This window comes from Schistocerca cancellata, chromosome 4 (assembly GCF_023864275.1).
Source record: "Schistocerca cancellata isolate TAMUIC-IGC-003103 chromosome 4, iqSchCanc2.1, whole genome shotgun sequence".
In the NCBI taxonomy this organism is placed as follows: domain Eukaryota; kingdom Metazoa; phylum Arthropoda; class Insecta; order Orthoptera; family Acrididae; genus Schistocerca; species Schistocerca cancellata.
In genome coordinates, this window is record NC_064629.1 from 338,972,135 (window position 1) to 338,997,857 (window position 25,723).

Consider the following 25,723-nt stretch of genomic DNA (forward strand, 5'->3'; position numbering starts at 1 on the left):
GGTGTAGTACCTCTGGATGTGCTGAACTGAATATGTTGTCATTTTAAAATTGAGGGTGGGACCATTTTCAGAAAACCAGTCAATGATACTTTTAAAAACTTTGTTTGCCTTTTCATATATTTTTGTATGTATGCTTGGATTGAATTACAACACTGGTGTCATCCGCAAAAAGAACTAATTCTGCTTAATCTATACTGGACAGAAGATCATTTACATACATGAGTAACAGTAGTGGACATAAGATTGAACCTTGAGGAACCCCATTCGTGGTTTCTCCCCCGTCAGAATTAAGTCCCTAGACCATATTACTTCAATTACTAAGTACGACATTCTGCATTCTTTTGGTTAGATATCACACTATCCATTGGTTGGCTGTACCATCAGTCCCATAAAACATTAATTTACCTAGGAGATTACTGTGATTCACACAGTGAAATGCCTTATAGAGGTCACAGAAAATAGCAGCAAGCACTGTTTTATTATTTAATGCTTGTAAAATTGGGTGAGTGAATGTGTAAATGGCATTCTCAGTCCTTATGAAACCCAAACTGTGATAATACTGTAGTTACTAAGGTGAGATACTATTCTAGAATACATCACCTTGTCAAAATTTTTGGAGAATCTCTTGTTACCTTCCTTAAAGAGGGGTTTAACAACAGCAAATTTCAGTCTCTCTGGAAAAATGACTTGAGTTAGTGATGCATCACATATTTTAGATTAGACTGGACTTATTACGTGGGAACAAATTTTTAGTTCCCTATAGAAAACACCTTAAAATCTCATGAGCTTTTATTTTTGAAAGAATGTATAATTTTCTTAACTTCACAAAGAGAAGTTTGTGATACATACATATGACTGAATTTTATGAAAGTTACATTTTCAACATACTGCTGTGATTTTGCTTTTGAACTGTTTGTCCCTGTACTTTCTACTATATTTTAGAAATGATTGTAAAGTGACCCATCATTTATAGCCCTTCTATTCAGTTCAATAGTAATATTGTATTGTTCTGTGGCTGGTTGTTCTGTCTCTCAGTACACTACGTATCCTTAAGTATGTTGTCGGAAGTACTGATTTCTAACTTTATGTACATGTTCTTTGATTTTTTAATAACCTCTCTTAGTAAGACACATTTCCCTTTTCCTATCTCGAGATATTTTAATCCATCTAGTGATCCATGGTCTTTTACTTGGCCGTTTAGTGTCCTTTCTGATAAGCTTATGTGGAAAGCTGTTTTCAAATAATGATATTAATTTATCATCAAATAGCTGAAATTTTATCTTAGCATTTGGTTCATTATAAATCACACCTCATATCATCTCCTGTAAACTACTCTTAAAAACATTTGTCCTGGAGTCATTAATTGTGCTAACTGATTTCCACTAGGAGTATCCATACTGTAAGGTGCTATGTTATTCATCCTAACTAACTGCATGTCATTATCAGAGAAAACATTTGTTACTGGATAAACAGTAATTTTCTTACTTTGAGCTTCAGCAAAGAAAACATTATCAGTTAGGGTCCTACTGTCTTTATCCACTCGTGTTGAAAAGTTAAGTACTGAGACAAAATTGTAGGATCCAAATAAGGTTTCCAGATCATTTTTCCTATGAGAATCCTTTAGAAACTCTACCCTGAGTCAACTCAGACTATTAACTGCTTGCTGTTGTCTGACAAATGTCACAATAAGGAATCCAGATTCCTCATAAATAGTTCAAAATTTCCCAGTGGAGATCTATATACAGTTACATCAACTCTCAAGAACACGCTTCTGTGTGCTGATCACTACAAAATCTACTTGTCTCAACGTTTTCGAACTTGTGTTCTGTCTTAATGTGTGTAACAACTCCTCCTTTCCCAGTATTATTTCTGCATGACTAAGCTGCAATAGTGTGATTTTTTATATGTAACTTATCTACCGATCTGGTTGTGTGTGCTCAGACAGGCACAGGATGTCTATCTTTTCAGAGGTCTCTGAATTTTCCATACAGTCAAGAAGTTCTTCTACCTTACTACTCAGTCTTCTAATATTTTGATGAAATGAACTAAACTTACTTTTCTGAGCATTATTAAGCATTTTATGGGACTCTTTTGTTATTTTTACTTTTTTTGAAATGGGGAGCCTGAATCCTGATTCTAACCTAAAAAAAGAGTCCCTATGACAGCAGTAACCATAGGGATCTTGCTACATATGATGGTGGTCCCCTGTATGTTATCTCCAAGAACCTCAGCCAACCTATCTCTCCCTCTCCTATTCAGGTGTAGGTCATATCTAGTATATTCCCATCTCCCAATTGTAGCAACTGGTTCTGCACTCATATGAGATTTTGTTTCAGTCAGCAGCAGCCTGCTCAACTCACTGTCCATGTGGCTCACAGCAGTGTTTACCCAGGGCTGCCAATGGCAATGCAGGACCTCAGCAAAACTCACATTTGTGTGTGTAACTGCTGCTCCTATTTCATCCAGGTTGCCCCTAATGCTGTAATTACTGTTCTTAGCCAGGCTGTTCCATGCTCCACCAACTACAATAAGCTGATCCTCTTTGCCAAAACCTTTGCACAAATTCCCTATATCCTCTGTCACCTGGCTAAGGCTAGCAATTGGCTTCACAATAGTTGTGACCTGGCACCCTGTCCTTAATTTGTCTTATTACATCTGACCTACACCCCTCTCATGACTACTATTTAGAGCAGCAAGACTCTTTTCTTCCTATTCTCTTTTGGTACCAGCCTACAGTGGGTGTCTTTGCCAGGGGTCTGCTGCATATTACTGTGACCTACAGCTGGATGAGATTCTTCTCCTCCTACTTCAGGTAACAAGTCAGATTTATTCGATACTGTTAACTCAGATGTAGGTGAAGTTGAAGAACTGGTCTCCTTCCACCCCTTTCTTGTTACTTTTATCCAGTTCCCAACATCTTTGTCCCCTTCAACTTATGCAGTCAAAATTTTGTGTGGTCTTATTCAGCCTGAAGGGCACAAATCTTCGCCTCCTGCTCAGTGATTCTCTTATCTTTTTTGAAAAGCCTACAGTTCCATGGGAGAATCTCATTGAGTTCCCTGCTCAGTCCCTATTACTGTCATCCCAGTGAAATTCCAACCCACAGTCTACACTCACCACTCCCTCTTTGACTATCCTACAGCAACATCCACACTTTACACTGCACAAATTTTCATTACTTATAAGCAGGCCTACAGGTTAGTGTTTCAGGTGTATGATATAATGTAAAAAGTTATTTATTTCCACTTACAAGAACTTAGCACTCATCCAACGCAGTAACAGTTAAATTATCTTACTCACAACAGAATGTAACTTTATTGTAAGCAAACATCTTATAAACAACCAATTAGTGCAAAAGATTCTAAATCAGACAAATTAAGATTTATGCTACTTTCTGGTAATATGTACTTAACAGTAAATGGACCCACTCAGATTAAAATGTTGGAAAGGAAAACAGAACAGTTAAGTAGAATTCTCTACGTTAACTGTTCCAAAATGCAAACAAATATAATATTACAACCTGACCTTATGATCTTTTCTTGTTTTCTGGACTAATACATAAAGGAAAGTGATACCTCTAATAGCAAATTTAAAAATCACATGTAATGAGTAATTTGTATTAAACTAACTGTTATTACAATCTAAATAATTTATGTTTACAAGAGCCTTCTTCAGAAAGGAAAACACAGACACTTATATTCACTGAAGCAAGCACACCTCAAGCACAAACGACTTCCATCTCTGGCAGCTCAGACCAGAATGCAGTTGTCATGTTGAGTGGTAATCTGGAATGAATTCACTGTCAGCTGACTTCAAATTGTTGCTCAATGTGACAGTTGCATTCCAGTACAACCTGCGAGATAGGGTGGTCGTGTCTGCATGTGGTGCGCTTGCTTGTGTGAATGTGTGCGTATTTACTTTTCTGAAGAAGGCTTTGGCTAAAAGTTAAATGTGTAACAGTCTTTTCATTGTGCCTGGCTGTAACTCGTCATGTCATATTTACAGTGAATAGTAGTCTATATGTTTCCTAATGTTGTTGGTTATCTGGTTGAGGTATTTAAAAACAATGAGCCATCTGCAGTTGTATACGAGGTCTATTCATAAAGTTCTGGAACATTCATAATTTCGCACCAATAGTGTGTTGGAGCAAAATGCTCGAGTGGATGAAGGTTGCAGAAGTTAAGCAGAGATGAAGAAACCAGTACAGGATAGTCTAGTGCAGAGAGCTGCATCAAACCAGTCTCAGGACTGAAGGCTACTACTGTCATTACTATTACTACTACTACTACTACTACTACTACTACTACTGCTGCTGCTGTTACACATGAACAACACAGTACTTCAGTGTTCCACTCATTGGAAAAATTACATGCAGAACAGCTAGCAGATTTAGAAGGTACCAGTATTGGGATGTGCTGTGTCCTGTAGTGGTGTGTGGTTGATGTGGGAGAAAGCAGAGAATGAAAGACACAACAGCTGTTAGTTAAAAATTGTTTACTTAACTTCAATAGGACAGTGGAACACAAGTGCATGCAAGTACAGGACACACTCCAGAATAATCCAAGTCCATCACCAAGTCTATATTAACACTGTAGTATCACTACAGATGCAGAGTATCCACAGGAGTAGAACACTACAACTGAAGGGTGATAGTAGCCTGTTATACTCTTTCATAGCTGCACTGCCTGTGTCAGGTGAGGTGGGCATGTCTTTGGAGTGGCCGTTGGTCAGTGGCTACAGATGCTATACAGTTGTCTATGGGGTGGTACCCTAAACATCTAGAGCCAATCTCTGAACTATGAACTGACATCCCCGACCTGATTTCTGTGGTGAACGACTCTACAGAAAGGACATATTATTTCCATACCACCAAGAAAATGAGATGGATGCTAATATAGGAAAACAGAACAATTTAAAAATTATCTGCATACCAGATGAAGTGTCCAGATTGCCACAATTTTTACATTAGGAGAACAAGTAAATTGTTCTGTTTCACTTCCATTACCAATAATACATATCAGCTCTATGCTTGAAAGCATGATACAATCCATCAGTTGTAACATTTCTATGTGTAACTATAATAGTCAGACATCAAAAGAAGACCTACCACTGGTTGTCATAAGTATTGAAATTCTACTTTGTGCAGCCACTGGCTACCCTGTGGAGCCAGTCAGCCTTCATTGGTGAAGCACCAGGGAACTATCAAGTAGCATATTTAGCTTTTTTTGTTTGTTTTCATAGTTTAATTATCAAGTTGTTAGTAGTAGGATGGATAGGGTGTGTGTGTGCTGGGTGCAGACGCAGGAGGAGCTGACCACAGTGAGCAGACAGCTAAAGACACTTATGACCATGGTCAGCTGTCTTCAGGGTGCTGCCTCAAGGTGTGGTGATAGTGGAGGAACTGGCACATCATATGGGGCGCTTCAGGTGTCAAGGGTGAGTGGCAGTTTGTTACCCTGTCACATCACTTGAGATGGAAAGTCAGTGTGGAGGCTGGCTGTCTGGCCTTACCCATTCACTCTGTGTGTGTGGACAGAGGCCACAGAATAGGCTTGAAGCACACAGATGGGAGGGAGGATTTACTAGTTGGTGGGTGCTCCAATGTTACGCACATTATGGAACCCCTCAAGGAAATAGCATACAGAGCCGGAATGAATTCCAATGTGCACTCAGTGTGTCTGTCGGGGGGGCCTCATCTGCTTATCTGAGATGTGGAACAGGCCCTGCCTGCAGCTATTGAGAATGCACGGTGCAGTAGTCTGCAAGTTGTTGCTTGTGTTGGCACCATTTACACCTTTTGCTTGGGTAATGAGGACCTCCTCAGTTTGTACAAGTGGCTGGCAGAAGTGGGAAAGGTTGCTGGCCTCACTTGTGGGGAGAAAGAAGAGCTCCCAGTTTGCAAGATCGTTCCCAGAGTAAATCAGTTCCTGTGGCTTGGAGCCAATGGAGGGTCTAACCTAGAGGCTCCGTCAATTCTGTGATAGTTATAGCTGCAGATTTCTGGACCTGTGGGAATGGGGTGCAGAGTTGTAAGATACCCTGTGGTAGGTCAGGGGTGCACTACACAAAGGAAGCAGTTTCTCAGGTAGTGAGTCCCTGGGGTGCATATGGGTTTTTGTTTTAGGCTATGTGGTAGGTTGAGGTTGTTTGATGAATGTTCATTAGTCGATATGCAGAGTGTGAAATTAGATTGTGTAAAGATTAGACCTCTTCAACTGTCAAAGTTTTAACAGTAAATTGTCAAAGTATTCATAACAAAGTTCTTGAATTTATTGCCTCCAGGAAAGTTGTCCCACTTAAATTATTACAGAACTGAGAGCTGATTGAAACTTGAAGTAGAAAGGTCCAAAATATTTACCAAGGCATGGAAAGTGTGGCAGTCACCACAAATGCCTACTGCAGCAGCAACACCGCAGACAGAACAGCGATGTGGGTTGCCGATTCCGCTGCTAAGTCTGGCCGACGCAAGAGTGTTTACAAGCAAGTACCACAGTTGACAACAAACATGTAGGTATGGCCAATGTCCATCAGAAGGCATCAACCAGCAGCAGAGGATGGGGGTGCGAGATCAACGAACTATTTCCTGGTTATCACATGTGTGCAAATAGTCCCGGGTATATCCTTCTGCCTGGGGCTAGATAAGCTGACGCCCAGCCGTTCAGCATGCAGTTCTCGACTTGTTGTGTGTAGAGAAGATCGCCGGTCCAGTGGTGTGCCACTTCAACCATCCTCCCTTCCACAACAATTGTGCTACATCGCTTCCGTCATCTAGGCTATCTACCAGCTGCTAACAGCCGACTATGACGTGAAACAGTTGTAGGGGTACAGAGTCAAAGGGAACTCTGAGTATAGGAATTATTTGTTATTTGCTTGATCCACAGAATGGATCCTCATTGTTTTTTGGTTTTGATGAGTGTGTTATTGTTGGTGGTTTATTGTAGTTTCCTTAATAAAAACAAGTTGGTTCTTGCTCTGTAGATTTAGCAGTGGCGACGAGTTTGTTTGAATTCCTGCGTTTCTCCATTGTTTGTTACCTTGGCTGAAGGTATTCCGGGTTTAGATGTGCCGTCGGCTCGCATCCTTAAGCTTTTGGATCATATGCAACAGACGAATGAACTTCTGATTCAGCATCTGCAGGCTTTGACTAGTGTTCCTCTGGGGGTTCCGGCATCGGCCACTCCTGCGGCATTCCTGCCATTTGACAAGTCTATTGAACTGTAGAGTAATTATGCCGTTTGCTTGGAACAACATTTCCTTGCCCATGGAATCATTGACACCGGCCAGCCTCGTATGTTTTTTCTTGCCTGTGTGGGTCCTGACATTTATCGCTTAGTGCAACAGTTGCATCCAGAGGTAGAGCCGCATGCCCTCCCTTATGAACAGCTGACCACCAGTTTAACAGAGTATTTTTATGCCCAGGTACACGTTGCGACAGCTCACCACATGTTCTTCAGCTGTCAGAAGCTTCCATCGCAGTCTTACAGGTAATGGATCGCTTGCCTTCAAAGGCTCTCCCGGGACTGCCAGTTCTCTAGTGCAACCCGGGGGGTGTGAGCAGTCATATGGTTCGGCCCTCATTCACAACGTGATTCTGGTCCATGCTACTGACGATGCCTCGCGAACGGATCTGTTGAAGCTGAAGGATCCCTTCTTGGACACGTGTCTGTCAGTCATTCCTGCCCATGAACAGTCTTCCCATTTGTCTGTGGTCCTCTATGCCTCACCAAAGGTCTTTGCCACATGGCTGTGCCATTGTTGCTCAGAGCCACATCCGCTGGAGCAGCGACCATGCCAACGGCCCACGGCAGGCCCCCCGCTGTTGCCTCCTCGTCCAGACCAGGTTATGGGTTCTCTGGCTCAGCAATGTCAGAAGCTGCCCTCCTGTCATTAATGCTTTTGTGTTTAGCACCCACACCGTGATTGCCATTTCCAGTTGGTGGTCTGTTCCATCTGTGGGACGAAGGGTCATCGGGCCAACGTTTGCCACTCCTCTTCGTCAGTGGAGGTGGACCTCATGGAGTTGGACGCTCCAGACTTGTTCTTGGAAGATTCTGACCAGCTGCTGAGTGCCTCCTTTGTCCAGTCAGTCCTCCCACACACGACGGGGCCCATCGCTCTGACGGCCCAGATCAACAGGACTCCCCTCCGTCTGCAGTTGGACACAGGGTCCTCCGCCAATATTATTGATGCCAATTCTCACCACTGCTTGAGGGCTCCAACACTCCACCCACTCCTGACACCCTTGACAAGCTATAGTAACGACATTATCCACATGCAGGGCTGGTTCCTGGCGCAGGTGCAGTGTGTCTCTCATGATGTCACCGCCCGAGTTTTGATCCTAGTTGCCTCCGCAGCCACTAAACTGTTGCGGATGGATCTTTTTCATTCTATTGGCCTTGAGATCTATGATTTGGCCTCTGCAGTTCAAACTGTGTCCCCTGATGCTGTTTTACTGGAGCTTTTCGATTCCTTCCCTGACGTCTTCTTTGATTCTTTTCTGGGGGTGTCCGGTTTCGAAGTGCACGTTGAACTACTTCCCTCAGCTGTTCTGAAGTTTCACAAGGCTCGTCCAGTGCCTTTTTCTGTGCAGCATGCCCTACGCAAGGAACTGCGTTGCCTTGTGGAGGTTGGAGTTCTGAGACCAATTGGCGCATTGTCATCCTCGAAAAACCGAATGGGTCCCTCCGGGTATGTGGCAATATTAAGGCCACTGTCAATGCCCAGCGAGTCATTGACTCTTACCCTATCCTGAAGGTTGATGATATTTTGTCCAACTTGGCAGGTGGAAAGATCTTCACAAAGATTGATCTTAGGGAAGCATACCTGCAGCTGCCAGTCGATGCTGCTTCTCAAGAGGTCCTCATCATCAGTACTGCCTTTAGGCTCTTCTGGTGCAACTGCCTGCCCTTTGGGATCACCAACGTTCCAGCCATCTTTCAATGCTTTCTAGAGTATGTGACTAAGGAGGTCCGCAGCACCGCCAATTCCATCTTAGTCACAGGGATCTCGGACCCGGACTTACCACAGATTCTTCGGCAACTTCTTTAGGATGTGCAGGCTGAGGGGTTGTGGTGCAACAGGGTCAAATGTCAATTTTTTTGTGCCACAAGTGACCTCTCTTGACCATGTCTTGAGCGCCGCGGGCATTCGCCCAGCGCTGCAGTACCTCGAGGCCATTCAGCGGCTCCCGACGCTGACAAACATCTCCCAGCTCAAATCCATCTTGGGTCAACTCACCTATTATTAACATTTCATCCCACATGCTGCAGCTCTGGCAGAGCCTCTGCATCACCTGCTTCACAAGAATGTTCCCTGGACCTGATCGCCAGACTTTCCGGCGTCTCAAATCTGCTCTTTTCGTTCAACTGTGCCTCATCCCATATGACCCAGGCAAGCCTCTACTTTTGGCTGCTGATGTGTCAGATTATGAGCTGAGAGCTGTGTTGTCTCATATCGTTGACGGTGTTGAGTGCCCAGTGGCTTTCATCTCAAAAACACTATCACATGCACAGCGCAACTATAGCGACATCGAGAAAGGGACCTTAGCCATCATATTTAGATTCAAAGAAGTTCCACGACTTCATCTACGGCCACCGGTTCACACTCTACACAGACCACAGCCCGTGGTCTCTGTGTTCGACGGCACATCCACCATCCCTACCCAGACCGCTCACCGCCTGCAGCGCTAGGCATTGTTTCTTGCAGGGTACACCTACCACCTACGACATCCACTACCAGGCCACGGCCCTCCATGCCAGCACTTTATTTTACTTCCTGTGGGGGCAGATTCCGACTTTGATGCTGATCTGGTTGCTTGTTTTCATCTGGAAGATGGTGCCTCCTCCGCCATCGCTGCATTGCCACTGAATGCCTGGCTCGTTGCATAGCACACAGGTTCGGACCTGGTTCTCTGGATGATTCTGCACCACGTTCAACTTGAGTGGCCCTCCAATTGTCCTCAGGTGTCAGACCTGGAGGTTTGGGCTTACTGGCCTCACTGCAATGACTCTTCCGTTCGTGAGTTCGTGGGTTCCCACCAAAGTCTCCACACTTTTTGGCCGCACCATGGCAACTGTTGTCCTCAATGGTGGTTCCCTCTGTCAGAAGCATTTCGACCAGCTACAGCACCATCATGGGCCAGGCCCGGCACTGCTGTTGTCTCCGGCACCGCACTTTCAGTCTGAGGTCTTCTGGAAGGCCAGGAGTTCACCGTCACAGCCGCCACAGTTGCAGCCACCAATGTTAAAGCCGTCGTCATAGCTGACGTGGGCTTTTGCAGAGTCCCCGTGGGCAGGTCCCCCACCTCTGGATGTCGATGGGGCTCCGTCCACCACCAGCACCTCCGCCGTCAATCGTGGTCTTATTCGACCAGCAGAACCAGGGACCGACATCGAGATGTGCCTTCGCTTCACCCCTGGGAGGGATGGGGGGAGGATTGCTGCAGTCACAACAGACATCTACTGCAGCAGCTACACCACAGACAGACCAGCGATGCAGGTAGCTGACTGCGCTGCAAAGTCTGGCCTGTGCCAGAGTGTTTACAAGCCAGTACCACAGTTGACAACAAACACGTAGGTGCGGCCAACGTCCCTCAGAGGGCATCAACCAGTGGCAGGGATAGGGGATGCAACGATCAGTGAACTATTTCCTGGCGATCACGTGTGTGCAAATAGTTCTGGGAATATCCTTCCACCCGAGACTAGATAAACCGGTGCCCAGCCATTCAGTGGGCTGTTCTCGACTCATCGAGTGCAGAGAAGATTGGCGAGTCCAGCTTTGTGCCATCTCGACCATCCTCTCTTCCACAACAATTATGCTACGTCACTTCTGTCATGTAGGCTATCTATCAGCTGGTAACTGCTGACTTCGACGTGGAACAGTTGTACAGGTATAGAGTCGAAGGGAACAAGGGAACTCTGATTATAAGAATTAGTTGTTATTTTCGTGACCCGCAGAAGGAATCCTTATTATTTATTTTTTTTAATTATTTTTATTTATTTATTTATTTAGTTATTTTTTTTTAAGAGAGTGTTACTGTTGGTGGTTTATTGCAGCTTCCTTAATAAAAATGAGTTGGCAAAGCGAGTTGGTTCCTGCTCTGTAGATTTAGCAGAAAGTATATTGAAAAGACAGATTAGATGCCATAGAAGGGGGATTGTGCATTGCTGTTGACAAAAATGCCATGTCTATCGTGATTAAAATTGAGTCTGGCTGTAAAGTTAGGTGGACACGAGTACCATACGTAGATGAACTCAAGTTAATTATTGGATATTTTTACCAGCCCCCTGATTTTGCCATAACAGTTGTAGAATCATTAGAGGAACGTCTACGCACAGTAGTGCAGAAATACCCAGATCATGCTGTATTAATCAATGTTGACTTTAGTCTATCAAGTATAGACTGGAATATCTATGTCTGCAGGTGGTTCGGACAGACAGTTTTGGGAAGTACGTTTGAACACATTTTCCAAAAACTGCCATGAACAACTAGTTAGACAACCCACACACAATGAAATTATTTTGAACCTTGTAGCTGCAAATAGGACTAATCTTATTGACACAGTATCATTGTAAAGATAGGGATTAGTAATCATGATATCATCATAATGACAATGTTAATTAAAGTTAATAAACTGGTCAAGAAGGCAGGAGAGTATTTGTGCTAGAAAAAAGCAGATAAACAGTTGTTAGCATCTCACTGAGACAGTGAATGTATGCCATTTAGCTCCAGTATGATGGACATGAAGGAATTATGGGCGAAGTTTAAACTGATTGTAAAACACACTCCGGGGATGTGTGTCCCATGTAACTGAATGAAGGATCGAAAAGACCCGCCATGATTTAATAATTAAATTCTGAAAATGCTGAGGAAACAGGAATTGTTGCACTCCCAGTTGAAAAAAAGAACACGCAAATGTTGACAGACAAATGTTAGTAGAAATTCATGTGTTCGTAACAAGATCAATGGAGAAAGCATACAACTTCCCCCGCCATACCTTAGTGAAAGGTCATGCTGAGAGCCCAAGAAAATTCTGGTCATACGTAAATTCAGTAAGCAGGTTGGAGACTTCTATGCATTCACTCATTGACCAGTCTGGGGTAGCAGTAGAAGAAAGCAAAAGGAAAGCTTTATTCATGCAGGAGGATCATACAAACATACTATTGTTTGACTGTTGTGCAGATTCCCATGTGGTGGACATAGAAATAGGTATCTATGGCGTAGAGAAGGAACTAACTGAAAGAGTTGAGAACAAATAAGTCATGTTTTAGGTTCCCAGATACGTAAGTCTCTCAAAGACCTTTAAAGTAATAGAATTCAGTATTGTGTTCTTGACCATGAGTGTTCATAAGAGGCAAAGGTATCTTTAGGAGTATCACAGGAAAGTGTGATAGGACTGTTCTTATTATCTCTATATAGAAATGACCTGACAGACAGGGTTCGCAGCAATTTATGACTGTTTGCTGGTAACACTGTGGTATATGGGAAGGTGATGTCATTCAGTGTTTGTAAGAATATACAAGATAGCTTGGACAGAATTTCTAGTTGATGGTATGAATGGCAGCTTGCTGTTAATGTAGAAAACTGTCAGTTATGTGGATGAGTAGGAAAAGTAACCCTATAGCATTCGGATACAGCATTAGTAGTGTGATGCTTGACACAGTCACATCAATTAAATATGTAGATGTAGCATTGCAAAGTGATATGAAACAAAATGTGCACATCAGGTTGGCAGTTGGGAAGGCAAATGTTCAACTTCATTTTATTAGGAGAATTTTGGGAAATTGTAGCTCTCCACAAAAGGGATGGCATATAGGAGCCCAGTGTGACTTATTCTTAAGTAATGTTTTAGTGTTTGGGATCCCTACCTGGTCAGATTAAAGGAAGACATTGAAGCAATTCTGAGGCATGCTGCTAGATTTGTTACCAGTAGGTTTGTTCAGTACCCAAGTATTACAGAGATGCTTCGTGAACTCAAATGGGAATCCCTGGAGAGAAGACGATGCTCTTTTTGCATGGCCTATTGCTGAAATTTAGAAAACCAACATTTGAGGGTGACTGGAGAATAATTCTACAGCCATCAACATACATTTTGCATAAGGACAATGAATATAAGATGTGAGAAATTAGGACTCATGTGGACTCACTACATCGTTGTTTTTCCCTCACTCTATTTGCAAGTGGGACAGGAAAGAAAATGACTAGTAGTGCTACATGGTGCCCTCCACCATGCACTTTATGATGGCTTGTGGTGTAGGTATATAGATGTTAATGTACATAGACATTATTTTTAGAAACTCACACTCACTGCAAAAATTCTTAATCATTGAGTGACATATATCTATAGCAATTTGTTTTCTGTATTCAATAAGGATTACTTGTTTCAAGTAACTTAACTGAATAGACATGTGCCGCGCAGGATTAGCTGAGCGGTCTAAGGCGCTGCAGCCACGGACTGTGCAGCTGGTCCCGACGGAGGTTTGAGTCCTCTCTCAGGCATGGGTGTGTGTGTGTTTGTCCTTAGGATAATATAGGTTAAGTAGTGTGTAAGCTTAGGGCATGATGACCTTGGCAGTTAAGTCCCATAAGATTTTACCCACATTTGAACATTTTTGAATAGACATGTGATAACACAACCCACGTAAAAGTCATAACACAGAAGATATTCACAACATTTTGAGAAAATTTTTAAAGGGCAGTTAAATACCTTAAGAAAGTTATGAGCATATATGTTCATACTGTCTAACACTTGTTGCTCTGTCCCCCCCCCTTTCTTTCTTCACCCCCCCCCCCCTTTCCACCCCACATACACACCAGAGAATATGAGTGCAATAAGACTCTTCTTTATGAGAATGTGGCTAGCACTTTGCATTCAGGAGGGCAATGGTTTGAATACCTGTACAGCCATTCAGTGTTAGGTTTTATGTGATTTCCTCAAAATTGCTTAAGGTAAATTCCAGGATGGTTTCTTCGAAAGGGCATGGCTGAACTCCTTCCTCATCCCCTACCCTAATACAAGCTTTTGCTCTGTCTGTAATGACCTCATTGTCAGCAGGACATTAAACTCTAATCTTCCTTTTCTTCCGCTTTTTCATGTACCTACCACAAACTGGATGACAAACAACACAGCAGTGCCACATTGTCTAATAATTCTCCCACCCTCTAAAACTTCATCTTGTATTCTGCATCCATTCCATGTCATGTGCTGCTCCAGTGTAATATTTTATTATGCCTCATATGTGTGCATAAATTTGCTGTTAAGAAAACTATTACTCCATATCATTCAAAATGTGAAAACTGTTAAATTAGAAATATCGAATTGTGAGCAAGTGTTGGAATTCTGCAGTATCTGAAGAATTTTGATTAAGTATAATTGCAAGTGCAGTTATTTTTCAACGATGCAGATGGCAGATATTCAACTGCAGAAGTAAAGTACAATTAGTAAATTGATATAAACATTTATATTTACATCTCATTTCATATGAGGCATTATACTCAGTAACCTTGTAGGTGTATCAATTCCATTAATGCTGAAGGAGGTAAAAGCTGAAAACCCAAATTGTAGTCATAGTTTAGTAGTTTAGATCTGAAATGATATATTATCAACAAGGCACTGTATACAGTTAATTATTAGGTTGCCTTCCATTAGGAAAGTTGGTGCACTCAGTGACTGTGATATTATGTATTATTATTTATAAATTATAGAGTGCAGCAATCAATCTTTTTTTTTTTAAAGGCAAATCCAGATTTTGGCTAGTGCCTAGCCATTATCAATGCACTATTGTTTAGTCTCGATACATGTCAGTTCCCTGTTGTTCAGGCGTCAGTCACAGTCAAAGAACTGTGAGTGATGCCCGAACAACAGGGAACTGACATGTATCGAGACCAGAAAATAGTGCATCGATAATGGCTGGGCACTAGCCGAAATCTGGATTTGCCAAATAAAATCTACAGGAAAAGGATGACTGATTGCTGAACTCTAATTTATAAAGTTAATTATTATTAAATATTCCAATAAAAAATCATGTTTGTACAAAGCAATCATAGAAGCAAGATAACAGCAGTGTGTATAAAAGAATAATAAATGTGACTGAAATGAACTTCGTAACACAGATTATGTATGTTTCCATACACAAATAATTATTATTGTATAACTGTACATGAATCTTAGAATTCAGATTGATGTGAAGCCCCAAGGCCTTGCAGTTAGAAACTCATGACATAGAATAAAAAATAACCATTACATGTTCCTGAGGAATGTTCAATGCAGTTTGTATGCAAGCCCACAAAGCATTAACAGTGGCTGCTAGAGCTGCAGACAAACAGTTTAACTTTTCACCAACCATATCCTTTGCATGTTTGATGGGCAATGTGGGAAGCAAATGTACCATCCAAAGAAGCAGTGGAACCATCATCCTTCATAAAAGGATTGTGCATTGCTCATCACATATGGTACGATTGTATCCTGATGAAATATGTCATCTGGAATTGGCTGAAGATGGAACATTACCATTGGACAGTTTTCTTCTCAGACGTGACACCATTTGCCAGTTTTGGTGAGTCTATGGGAAGGTCAGAGAATTACCTGTTCTGGTTCTTGCTGCACTGTTAGGTAAGGCATACTGTCAATCCGGTTGATAAGGCCACCTTATTGTTGTCCAGCAGCACGGGCTTATACGAAGTCATCAGAAATTTGAAACCCTCCACTGAGCCTGAGAAGCTTCCCTTTGATGAGGTTTGTCAGTTGCTTATGCAGTATTTCAGCTATCAATCCCATGTGGTGGTGGTATGGTTGCATCACAAGTGCCCTGCACTATCGTATGTGGCCTGGATCACTGATTTGCAAGGCCTCTCATGCAAGTGTCATTTTAAATGTCCCAAATGTGCAAAATCTTATGCAGATTCGCTAAATCGGCATGTGATTGTCTGGTTAGCTCCTGATCCTGATTGGCAGGATCAGGGCACTGTTTCTCCTATTTTGGTGGTGATTCAGAAGCTCGATGGCACCGTTCACCTCTGCATCAATTTTAAACAGACGGGCAACATGCAATGTGTCATGGATCAGTACCCCATTCCACTGCACATGAAGTTATTGTCAAGGTAGTCATAGGGCCAGTAGTTTTCCTGCATCAACATACGCCATGCTTACCTGCAGTTCCTCAGACTCTCCTGGTCCTCAACACCTTCTTTTGGCATTACCAATTTAATCACTTGCCATTTGAAATCTTGTCTGTACTGAATATTTACCAACATTATTTGGAGCAATTGATTCAGGATATTCACTGTTGCGTCAGTTGCCTTGATAACACCTGGGTCACGGACCATACTCAGGAGGAGTATTTACAAAACCTTCAGCATTCTTCAATGCCCCCTGGTGTATGACCTTCATTCCAAACTGGGAATGTGTAGTTTTCCCTCCCCAATTGTGCATCTTTTGGGTCATGTGCTTAGTGAAGATGATCTCATCCCCACGAAAGATCACATCAAGGCCATTGCCAACCTACCAGCACCCAAGAACCTGAAGGAGCTCTAGTCTTTTTTGGGTAGGATTTCATATTATGATTAGTTCATTTCCCAGGCCGCGCACATCTGCCAGCCTCTTACCAGCTTTGAAAGAAGGGCATTAAGTTTCTCTGTTATGCCGATTTTGAATGGACTTTTCGGTCTCTCAAGCAGTGTTTGTGCTCTGCTCCCTGTCTGGCTTCCTTTACACTGGTTAAATCTTGAACTCTGTCCTGTGACATGTCCCAGTACGGCATTGGTGCCATCCGGTTCTATCGAAACCTGGGTAGTAGCATGCAGCCTATTACTTATGCACTGAAGATGCTTTCCACTGTCCATTGTAATTATTCACAGGAGGAAAAGGAGGTACTAGCTATTATATTTGGGGTTAAAAAGTTTCACATCTTCCTCTATGGGGCAAGGTTCCTCCTCATCTCTGACCACAAGCTGTTGGTTTTCTTATTTGGCCCTTGTTCAAAGTTTCTGGATAGCACTGATCACTGGTTGCAGTGATGGGCTACATTTCTCTGCAACTATTTTTTAGAATTCATTACCACTCCACCACCCAGCATGACACACTGTCACAGTCACCAGTGGGGCCCAGTCTGGAGTTGAATTCGCAGAAGGCTCTCGTGTTTGCATTGGATGGTGCCTTGCAGCAAGCCCTGTTGTATTTTCCATTGACAACACAAAAGGTCACATGCTGACCCAGTTTTCCAGAAAATAATTTCAGCGGTCCAGATGGGTCTGCTGGAGCATGTCTCCTCGAGTGCAGGTTGAGCATGGTGTAAATCTTTTCTCCTCAGTAATCGACTCAGGACTGTCCAGGGAGTCCTCATTCTTGCCACAGAGGAGCAATAGTGTTAAGTGTTTGTCCCCATGTCATATCCTCACATACTCCAACTGCTGCATTCATTGCACTGGGGTGTGTGTAAGATGGCATTGACACAACATCACATTTACTGTCCAGCAATCAATTATTACATTGAACATTTGATGTGGGCTTGCAGGGCTTGTGCACAAAACCAAGCTACACCACTATGCCAGTTCTCTCTGTTGTCAGTCCCAGAACACACTTGGGACAGGGTCAAGTCAATTTTGCAGGTACATTGTTGGGGAGCATGTGGTGGTTGGTGGTCAATGCATTGTCGAATTTCCTGTACATAGTGAAGCTCTCCTCCATGTTGCTGACTGCCACTGTTCCCGCAGAGTCAATAATTTTTGCCATTGAAGAATACCCAAGGACTCTGGTGTTCGATAACAGTAAGAGCAGTTTGTGTCACGGAAGTTTGAAGACTTTGAAACCACTATGGTATCCAGCATGTGTGCTTCGTGTGTACATTCAAGACCCAAATGATGAAGTCCTCTTGCCACAATGTTGTGTTTTTGAATTTTTTGGCTATGTACCAGGCACCAGTGGGTGCAGTCCTGCAGGATTTTTGCATGGGCACCAGCCATGGGGCCTTGTTGAGTTGTTGCATCATGGGTTGCATGCCATGGTCCACTGTGGTCCACTGCATTTTCCTCCAGGCACTGCCGTTTCGGCCTGGTCCTTCGACTGGCAGCTAGGGAGGCTGTCGGGTGCCATGGTGGGCTATGGATGTCGGCAGTTGTTTGTGGTGGATGTTAGTGAGGAGCAGCTGACCCCTTATATAATTCAGTTGCTCCCACGCCATGTTGGAGTGTCGCTGTTGTGGCCTTCCAGTCAGCTGAGTGGCAGCATTGAGTACGAGGTTGTTTCAGGGACATTCTCCCACTTGTAGCAGCATGCTTCACTGTTGGTACTCCTTCATGCCCTCCGCTGTCCTCCTGTTGCTTGCAGCCTAAGGCTCCAGTGAGGCTCGCACCTCCGCCTGCCAAGGTGGAGCTCATGGATTTCGACCTGCCCCCATCCCATTCTGCCTCCTTCTACCCCTTCATCAATGGAGGTGGCCTCATCTCTACTGCCACCAGAAGACACGCCACTGCTGCAGCTTCCATGTCCTTCCAGTGGAGCCGGCAGCATTCATGGTCTCCTTTAGTGATTGGTCCACTGATGGGTTCTCATACTCCCTCTCCAATTCTTTGCTGGAGGTCACGGCCCATACCTGGCCATTTTTGAACCTACCTGGCCTTCTCAGGTGGGATAGATTTAATATGCCTGCCAGTGACCATCACAATGGAAGCAGATGAGTTGAAATGAGTAGAGCAGTTGAGGAGTACAGAAACCTTCCATAGAGGGGCGCATGCATTGTGTTGTATGGGCAGACCTGATGACGGAAGTTTTTGTTTGTGAGCAGCAGTAAGTGGAGCAGGTAGTGCTCATGCAAAGTTAAATTGCCACAGACTGTAGCTTGCACTAGGTGCCAAGTAACATCATGTGCTTAGTTGTTATTTGCCCATGCTAGCCATTTGCTGAGTTTACTGCCATGCACATAACTACCTGGGTTATGGCACTCTGCTTCCCAAATATCAATTTTCATGGCAAGTTTATTCTTCTCAAGTGATACTGTTCCCCAGGTGTTATCGAGCCACTGTCCGCCCATGAAGTACCCATGCTGACAGTGTCAAGTAGTGATATTTTCACATCTTCTACAGATACTAAATTCCCCAACAGTGAAGGTTGCCATATTGCTGTGATTACAATAGTGACTATCACATATGTGGCATTGGCACTGGAGCAGGCAAAATGATACTCCTCTGAAGATGCTGTAGTTTTGGTTTTCATGCAGTGGAAGTTGGTGCAGTGGTGTACGTGCCACTATTCCAGCCATTAGTAGGTGCGGTCTAACAACTGGCTGAGACACATCCATACTTCTTGTAATGATTTAGTCTCAAGCCGATACTGAAAATAAAACTATAATCTGTTATAGCCTTGCAGAGAAAATAGTGGTCATCCAATACTGTGTTTACATCTTTTGGTTTAATGTCCTCTCAGCACAGTACGCTGAACCTAATTTCCTGAAGAGTAATCCTCCTTCATGCTTCAAACTCACTCACTCATTAATATTAAACCCACTGACATTAAAAAGGCATGCTTCCTCTTGTCTTAAACATTACTAATTCATTTGATAACTCTTCATCCACTGACCTGGGCATAACACTGACCTTCCAGGGCTCATGAGAGAGAATACTACTGAGGTTAAACACATACTATTTCTCTACAATCTCTATCACCTTTTGTTGGTACAGTGTTCTACACATCATTCATGTTCAGATTCATTTGGGACATTACTTTTCAATGTTGCAGTTCTTGTGAACAATACTATAAGTAGTCAACTTCTAAAAACGAGCCGTTACTGTGGTCTAATATCTCTAGCATATTCACATCCACAAAGCTCCTGCTAAGTTAAGTGATTACTATTGAAATAAGAGATAATTTAGTTAATATTACATTTTCAACTAGTGCAATTACTTGTTTGGTAGGCTATCTATTGAAGGTCCCACTTTTCTGAGCGTATTCAGATAGAAAAGAAAGTATTTCATAAAGGCTGATAGTCATAAGTTTTGTTTACATTTTAGGCATAAATTTCATGCAAGTGTAGATCTTTATTTTTTGACTAGACTTAGCAGTTCAAAGTTAAATTAATTGATGTCTGTCATTTAGAGTTTAGGTGGTTAATTAAAACTTTCAAAAGTAAGTTTTTAAGTTTGTTTACGTTAGCATTTAATTACATATTAGTATAGGCTATGAAATTTCAGTGCTCTTGTTCAAAGTTATTCTCTGCTTTTGTGTAAATTTTGTGAACATTTTTCTATCAATCCATGTGTGACAAATGTGATGGTTGCCATAGAAATCTGAAGGAGGGGATGTTTTGTGAAGACTGTAGGCTATGGTTTCATTGGGGCAAACGTAGCAGTGAGGAAATGGGTAGATAATGAGGCTCTTCCATGGCAATGTAGGGTATGTAGAAAGGACAGACAAATTGCTGAACAGGAGGCAAAAATTTGAGCGCTTAAGGCTGAATTAGAAAACGCAAACTTGGCTTTATGTAGGCTATGAGAGAAGAAAGAGATGGGGTGCTGGGAAAAGGTAGCAAGCAAAGAGCAAAAAAGGGAAACTCTTGAAAACACTTTTGAAATTCAGTTAGTAAATCAGTTTGGCTTGTTATCTGAAGTAGTGGAGGAAGGACCTCATCCAGATGTAGTTGAATGTATGTTGGTAAAGAATATTAGCTTAAAGAAAAAAGACAGGCTGGGATAAGATCAGATTAGGAAAAGAAGAATTCTGTTTCTAGGTAGTAGTCATGGGAGGATTGTAGGCCAGCAGCTTCAGGAGAAATTGGGTGCAGGGTACCAGGTCACAAGTTTTGTGAAACCAACTGCTAGCCTTAACCAGGTCAATGCAGGGACTTTGAGAAGGAAGATCAGGTAATTATAGTTGGGGGAGGGGAACCAGCCTGGCTATGAATCCAAGATATAGTATTAGGAAGGACCTGGATGAAATAGGAGCAGAAACTGGGCACACAAATGTGGAATTTGTGGAGGTCGTTTAGCGCCATGGTCAGCCCTGAGTAAACACTGCTGTAAAGCAAGTTAACACTGAGCTGAACAGGATGCTACAGACACCAGCAAAATCTCACATAAGTGTTGTTCCAGTTGATGCTATTGGTAGGTGGGGATACACTACACATGGTCTGCACCTAAATAGGACAGGGAAAGATAAGTTGGCTTCTCTACTAGCAGATATTGTAAGGGGGACCACAGTCACACAAGGGATGATCCGTATGGTTAATGGAACCAGGCAGAGACATTTTTTAGGTTAAACCCAAAGTCGAAACAGACAACAATCAAGAAAAACAGAATAAAAGAAGCTTCATGTACACCAAATAGGGATAAAGCTAAGGGTAGTATCAATTTACTTCATCCAAATATCGGGGCAATAGAAAATAAAGTAGATGAGCTGTTAGTGTGTTTAGATGATCTCTAAAATAAGAATGAGGTTGGTATACTTTGTCTGAACACCAGGTAATTGTGGGGATGGAAAGTGTCAGTACAAATGGGTATAATTTAGCATCTTACACTTGCAGATCTAGCATGCATAAAGGTGGAGTTGCCATTTACACAAAACATGAGTATAAATACAAAACTGTAGAAGTAAGCAAATTTTTTGTCGATCAGCACTTTGAAATTTGTGCATGTGAACCACAGATAGATAATGTACTGTTGATATTAGCAACAGTGTACAGATCCCCATTAGGGCAACAGTGTACAGATCCCCATTAGGAGATTGGGAGCTATTGATAAAAAAAGTTTGACCCCCTATTATGCTGTCTGTCAGACAAAAAGAAGAAGCTGTTAATCTGTGGTGATTTCATTGTAAACTTTCTAAACAATTCTGATAGGAAAAGTCAACTAGAAATGTTATTAATGACATATTACTTAGAATCAGTGATCAAGTTTCCGACACGAATAGCTCAAGACAATAGCAGTTTAATACATAATGTATTTGTATGGCTAAATGATGTAAAACTAACACATGCTTTCCCTGTGATAAATGGATTATCAGACCGTGATGCACAATTGACTAACTTACAAAAACTAGCAGGGTGTACAGTTCAAAGCCATTAAGTAGAAATGTAAGGCTGGTCAACCCAGCACCTATAGAGCACTTCAGAGAAAGTTTAAGAAATGTTAATTGGGGAGATGTATATAATGAGCCAAATGCTAAAGATAAATGCAAAATATTTCTTGGTAACATTGTTGCTCCAAAAAATTACTAAATGTAACACCAAACAGTTTTCAAAGAAGCCTCAGATTACTACAGGTATTAACGTGTCTTCAGAAAGAAAAAGAAAATTGCCCAGGAGTAATTTTACACTATAAAAATTAATGTTACATACTGAGAAAAGTTGTCAGAAAATTTAAAAAAAGAATGTATATTAGAGATGAAGTTAACAACTCGGGCAATAAAATTGAATCAATATGGAATGTTTTTAGAAGAGAGACAGGAAAAGTAACCACAGGGGTAGGTAGTATTACTGTTAAAGAGAATGAGACCATCTTAACCAACAGTACACAAGTAGCTAATGTATTTAACCACCATTTCTTAAGTGTAGCTGAAAAAATTGGTGAGAATAGTTAAAAACAAAAAGCCAAGCAGTACATGGAAGAGTCAGTACTGAGAAATCATTGTCAGATTAATTTTCATCTAATAACCTCTTGTGAAATAAGGGAAATCATTAAATCTTTGAAAAATAAATGTTCTGGTGGAGTGGATGACATCTCTAACAAGATGTTAAAATAATGTGGAGCAGTTACAGCTGATGTCTGAGTCACATCTGTAATTCATCACTAACTGAAGGTATTTTCCCAGACAGGTTAAAATATTCCATTGTCAAGCATCTGTACAAAAAAAGGGACACCACAGATGTCAATAATTAGCGGCCAGTATCCTTGCTTATATCATGTTCAAATATCATCGAGAAAGTAATGTACGCAAGAGTGGTTAGCCATCTCAACAGTAATGGGATACTTAGTAAATCACACTTTGGATTTCAAAAATGTTGTTCTACTGAAACAGCAATATACAATTTCACTGCCCAGATAATACAGTCTTTAAATAGTAAAATGTCACCAGTAGGAATTTTCTGTGACTTGTCTAAAGCATTTGATTGTGTGAACCACGACTTTGTGTTACAGAAATTACAATTGTACAGTATAAATGGGACAGCATGTCAGTGGTTTAAGGCATATCTAGAGAACAGGGAGCAAAATGTTTCTTTACATGGATTAAATGAATTAAGGAAGTTTCCCACCTCATCTAACTGTGGTGAAATTGCATTAGGTGTTCCACAGGGTTTGATCATGGGTCCCCTTCTGTTCCTGATGCATGTGAGTGACCTCCCTCCTTAGCTGAAACAAGAAGCTAAACTGACACTGTTTGCTAATGATTCAAGTATCATTATTAGTTCAGTAAAAGAAACTCCAATAGAAAATGATACAAATAATGTCTTTGGGAAAGTTATTGATTAGTTTTCTGCGAATGGGCTTGCTCTGAACTCAGAACATCCAATTTTCTACTGCAAGTAGTACAGTTCCTTCAATAAATATAACACATCAGCAAAGGTCAATAGCCAGGAAAGAGCATACTAAGTTTTTGAGTGTAAATAGAAATGAGAATCTTAATTGGAAAATTCGTATTTTGTATCCCCTAAAGCGACTAGGTTCAGCAACTTTTGCACTCAGAATAATTGCTAATTTTGAGGATATAGAAATTAGCAAGCTAACATACTTTGTATGCTTGCACTCTCTGATGTCATACGGAATAGTATTTTGGGGTAATTCAACACGTAGGCAAAAAGTATTCACTGCTCAAAAGAAAGCGGTTAGAATAATGTGTGGGGCTCATAGTCACACATCTTGTAGGCATCTGTTTAAAAGGTTAGGAATTCTTACAATAGCCTCACAGTACATTTACTTAGTATAGAAATTTGTTCTCAACCACATGGACAAGTTTAAAAACAAAAGTGGCATTCATGATTATAATACCAGAACAAAGAAAGACTTACACTATCCTCTACTTAACCTATCTTTAGCACAGAAAGGGGTAAAATATCCTGCTGTAAAACTTTTCGATAAATTATGTGATGAAATAAATGTCTAACAGACAGCACTAACAGTTTCAAAAATAAATTGAAATCATATCTCCTTGACAACTCCTTCTGTGCCATAGATGAATTCTTTAATAGAAATAAATAAATCTATAGGTATAAAATATGCATTTTGTGCCGTTTAATGAATAGGGGCAGGTAATAAAAATTTTAAGCTTAAAAAAACTTGACTCATGTGTGCATTTATTATGCACTTGACACTTTCCACATCATAACAGTTTGTGAGGGACTGATCAGAAGAACACACAACTAACCAACTAAATGAATGAATGTGATGCTGACTGAGGTGAGGCAAAAGTGAAGGAGTGCTATTTCTATCTGTAATTTCAAATAATGTTTTATTTCAGGTTTCCATAAGATATGTGTTTATAGATTACATTAATTGATGTCCATATTGAATTCGACATACTTAGACAATGCATTTAAATGATTATCATTCAGTGCTGTTTTTTGTTCTGATAGATAATATGTTATGTCAGTATGTAATGAACTGTGTAACACATTTCACATCTCTATTTCTAAATTTGAATCATTAATTGTGTTAAGAAACTTCCTGGCAGATTAAAACTGTGTGCCCGACCAAGACTCGAACTCGGACCTTTGCCTTCGCAGGCAAGTGCTCTACCATCTGAGCTACCAAAGCACAACTTACGTCTGGTGTCACAGCCTTACTTCTGCCAGTATCTCGTCTCCTACCTTCCAAACTTCAAAGGTCCCGAGTTCGAGTCTCGGTCGGGCACACAGTTTTAATCTGCTAGGAAGTTTCATATCAGCGCACAGTCCGCTGCAGAGTGAAAATCTCATTCTGGATTAATTGTGTTTATTGTAATTCATAATATGTATTACAAGAATTTTATTTATCTGTGAGTTAAATCTGTACAGTGGCTAATTTTTCATTGTTGTTTCCTAGGGTCATGACTTACTTGTGGTCTTGCTTGAATCAGGAGGCTGTGCTGTGACGTAAGTAGAAGCAGTTTTATTGGTATACCATATTTACTCAAATCTAAGCCGCACTCGAATCTAAGCCGCACCTGAAAAATGAGCCTCGAAATAAAGGAAAAAAAAATTTCCCGAATCTAAGCCGCACCTGAAATTTGTGACTCGAAATTCAAGGGGAGAGAAAAGTTTTAGGCCGCACCTCCAAATCAAAACAAAGTTGGTCCATTGTAATATGAGACACAATTTACGTCGAATGAGTGACGATACAGCGACAATAGTTTGGTTCGAGTCGTAAGCTTAGCAGTTAAGCTTTACCAGGTAGTCATTGCTATGCGTCAGGCGCTCCGTCCGTATTTATACGAGTACCCTTCCTTTTTCACGTGCTCCGTCTGGTTTGAATCGATTGCTTATTTTGCTTTGATCTGATAAGTGCCGTTTTCTTTGTTATAGGTGATTACGTCACTCTAAGCTGACAATGCATTGTGTCATGCATTGTTTGTCGCATTCTGATAGTGCGCGTTTACGGCCTGTCGCCGCTCGTGGCACGGCTTGCTTTTCTGCACACTACCGCCACTTTTTTTTTAAAAAAGAAAAAGGAGAGAGAGAGAGAGGAATCGTCTCATTGGCGAAACAATGGCGAGAGACTGCTATTTGTTGTTACTTACACTACTGCTTTCTTTGATAGTGATCAA

General features: G+C 41.6%; 1 protein-coding gene across 2 annotated transcripts in view; it reads left to right on the forward strand.

Annotated features, from left to right (window-relative positions):
- The window catches only part of LOC126183629 (protein inturned), a 287,053-nt gene that overhangs the window by 198,358 nt on the left and 62,972 nt on the right, over nucleotides 1-25,723 (forward strand). For both annotated transcript variants that reach the window (XM_049925752.1, XM_049925751.1), the window contains exon 14: nucleotides 25,003-25,052. In XM_049925752.1, the coding sequence (XP_049781709.1) occupies nucleotides 25,003-25,052 (50 nt within the window). The remainder of the gene's footprint in view (nucleotides 1-25,002; nucleotides 25,053-25,723) is intronic.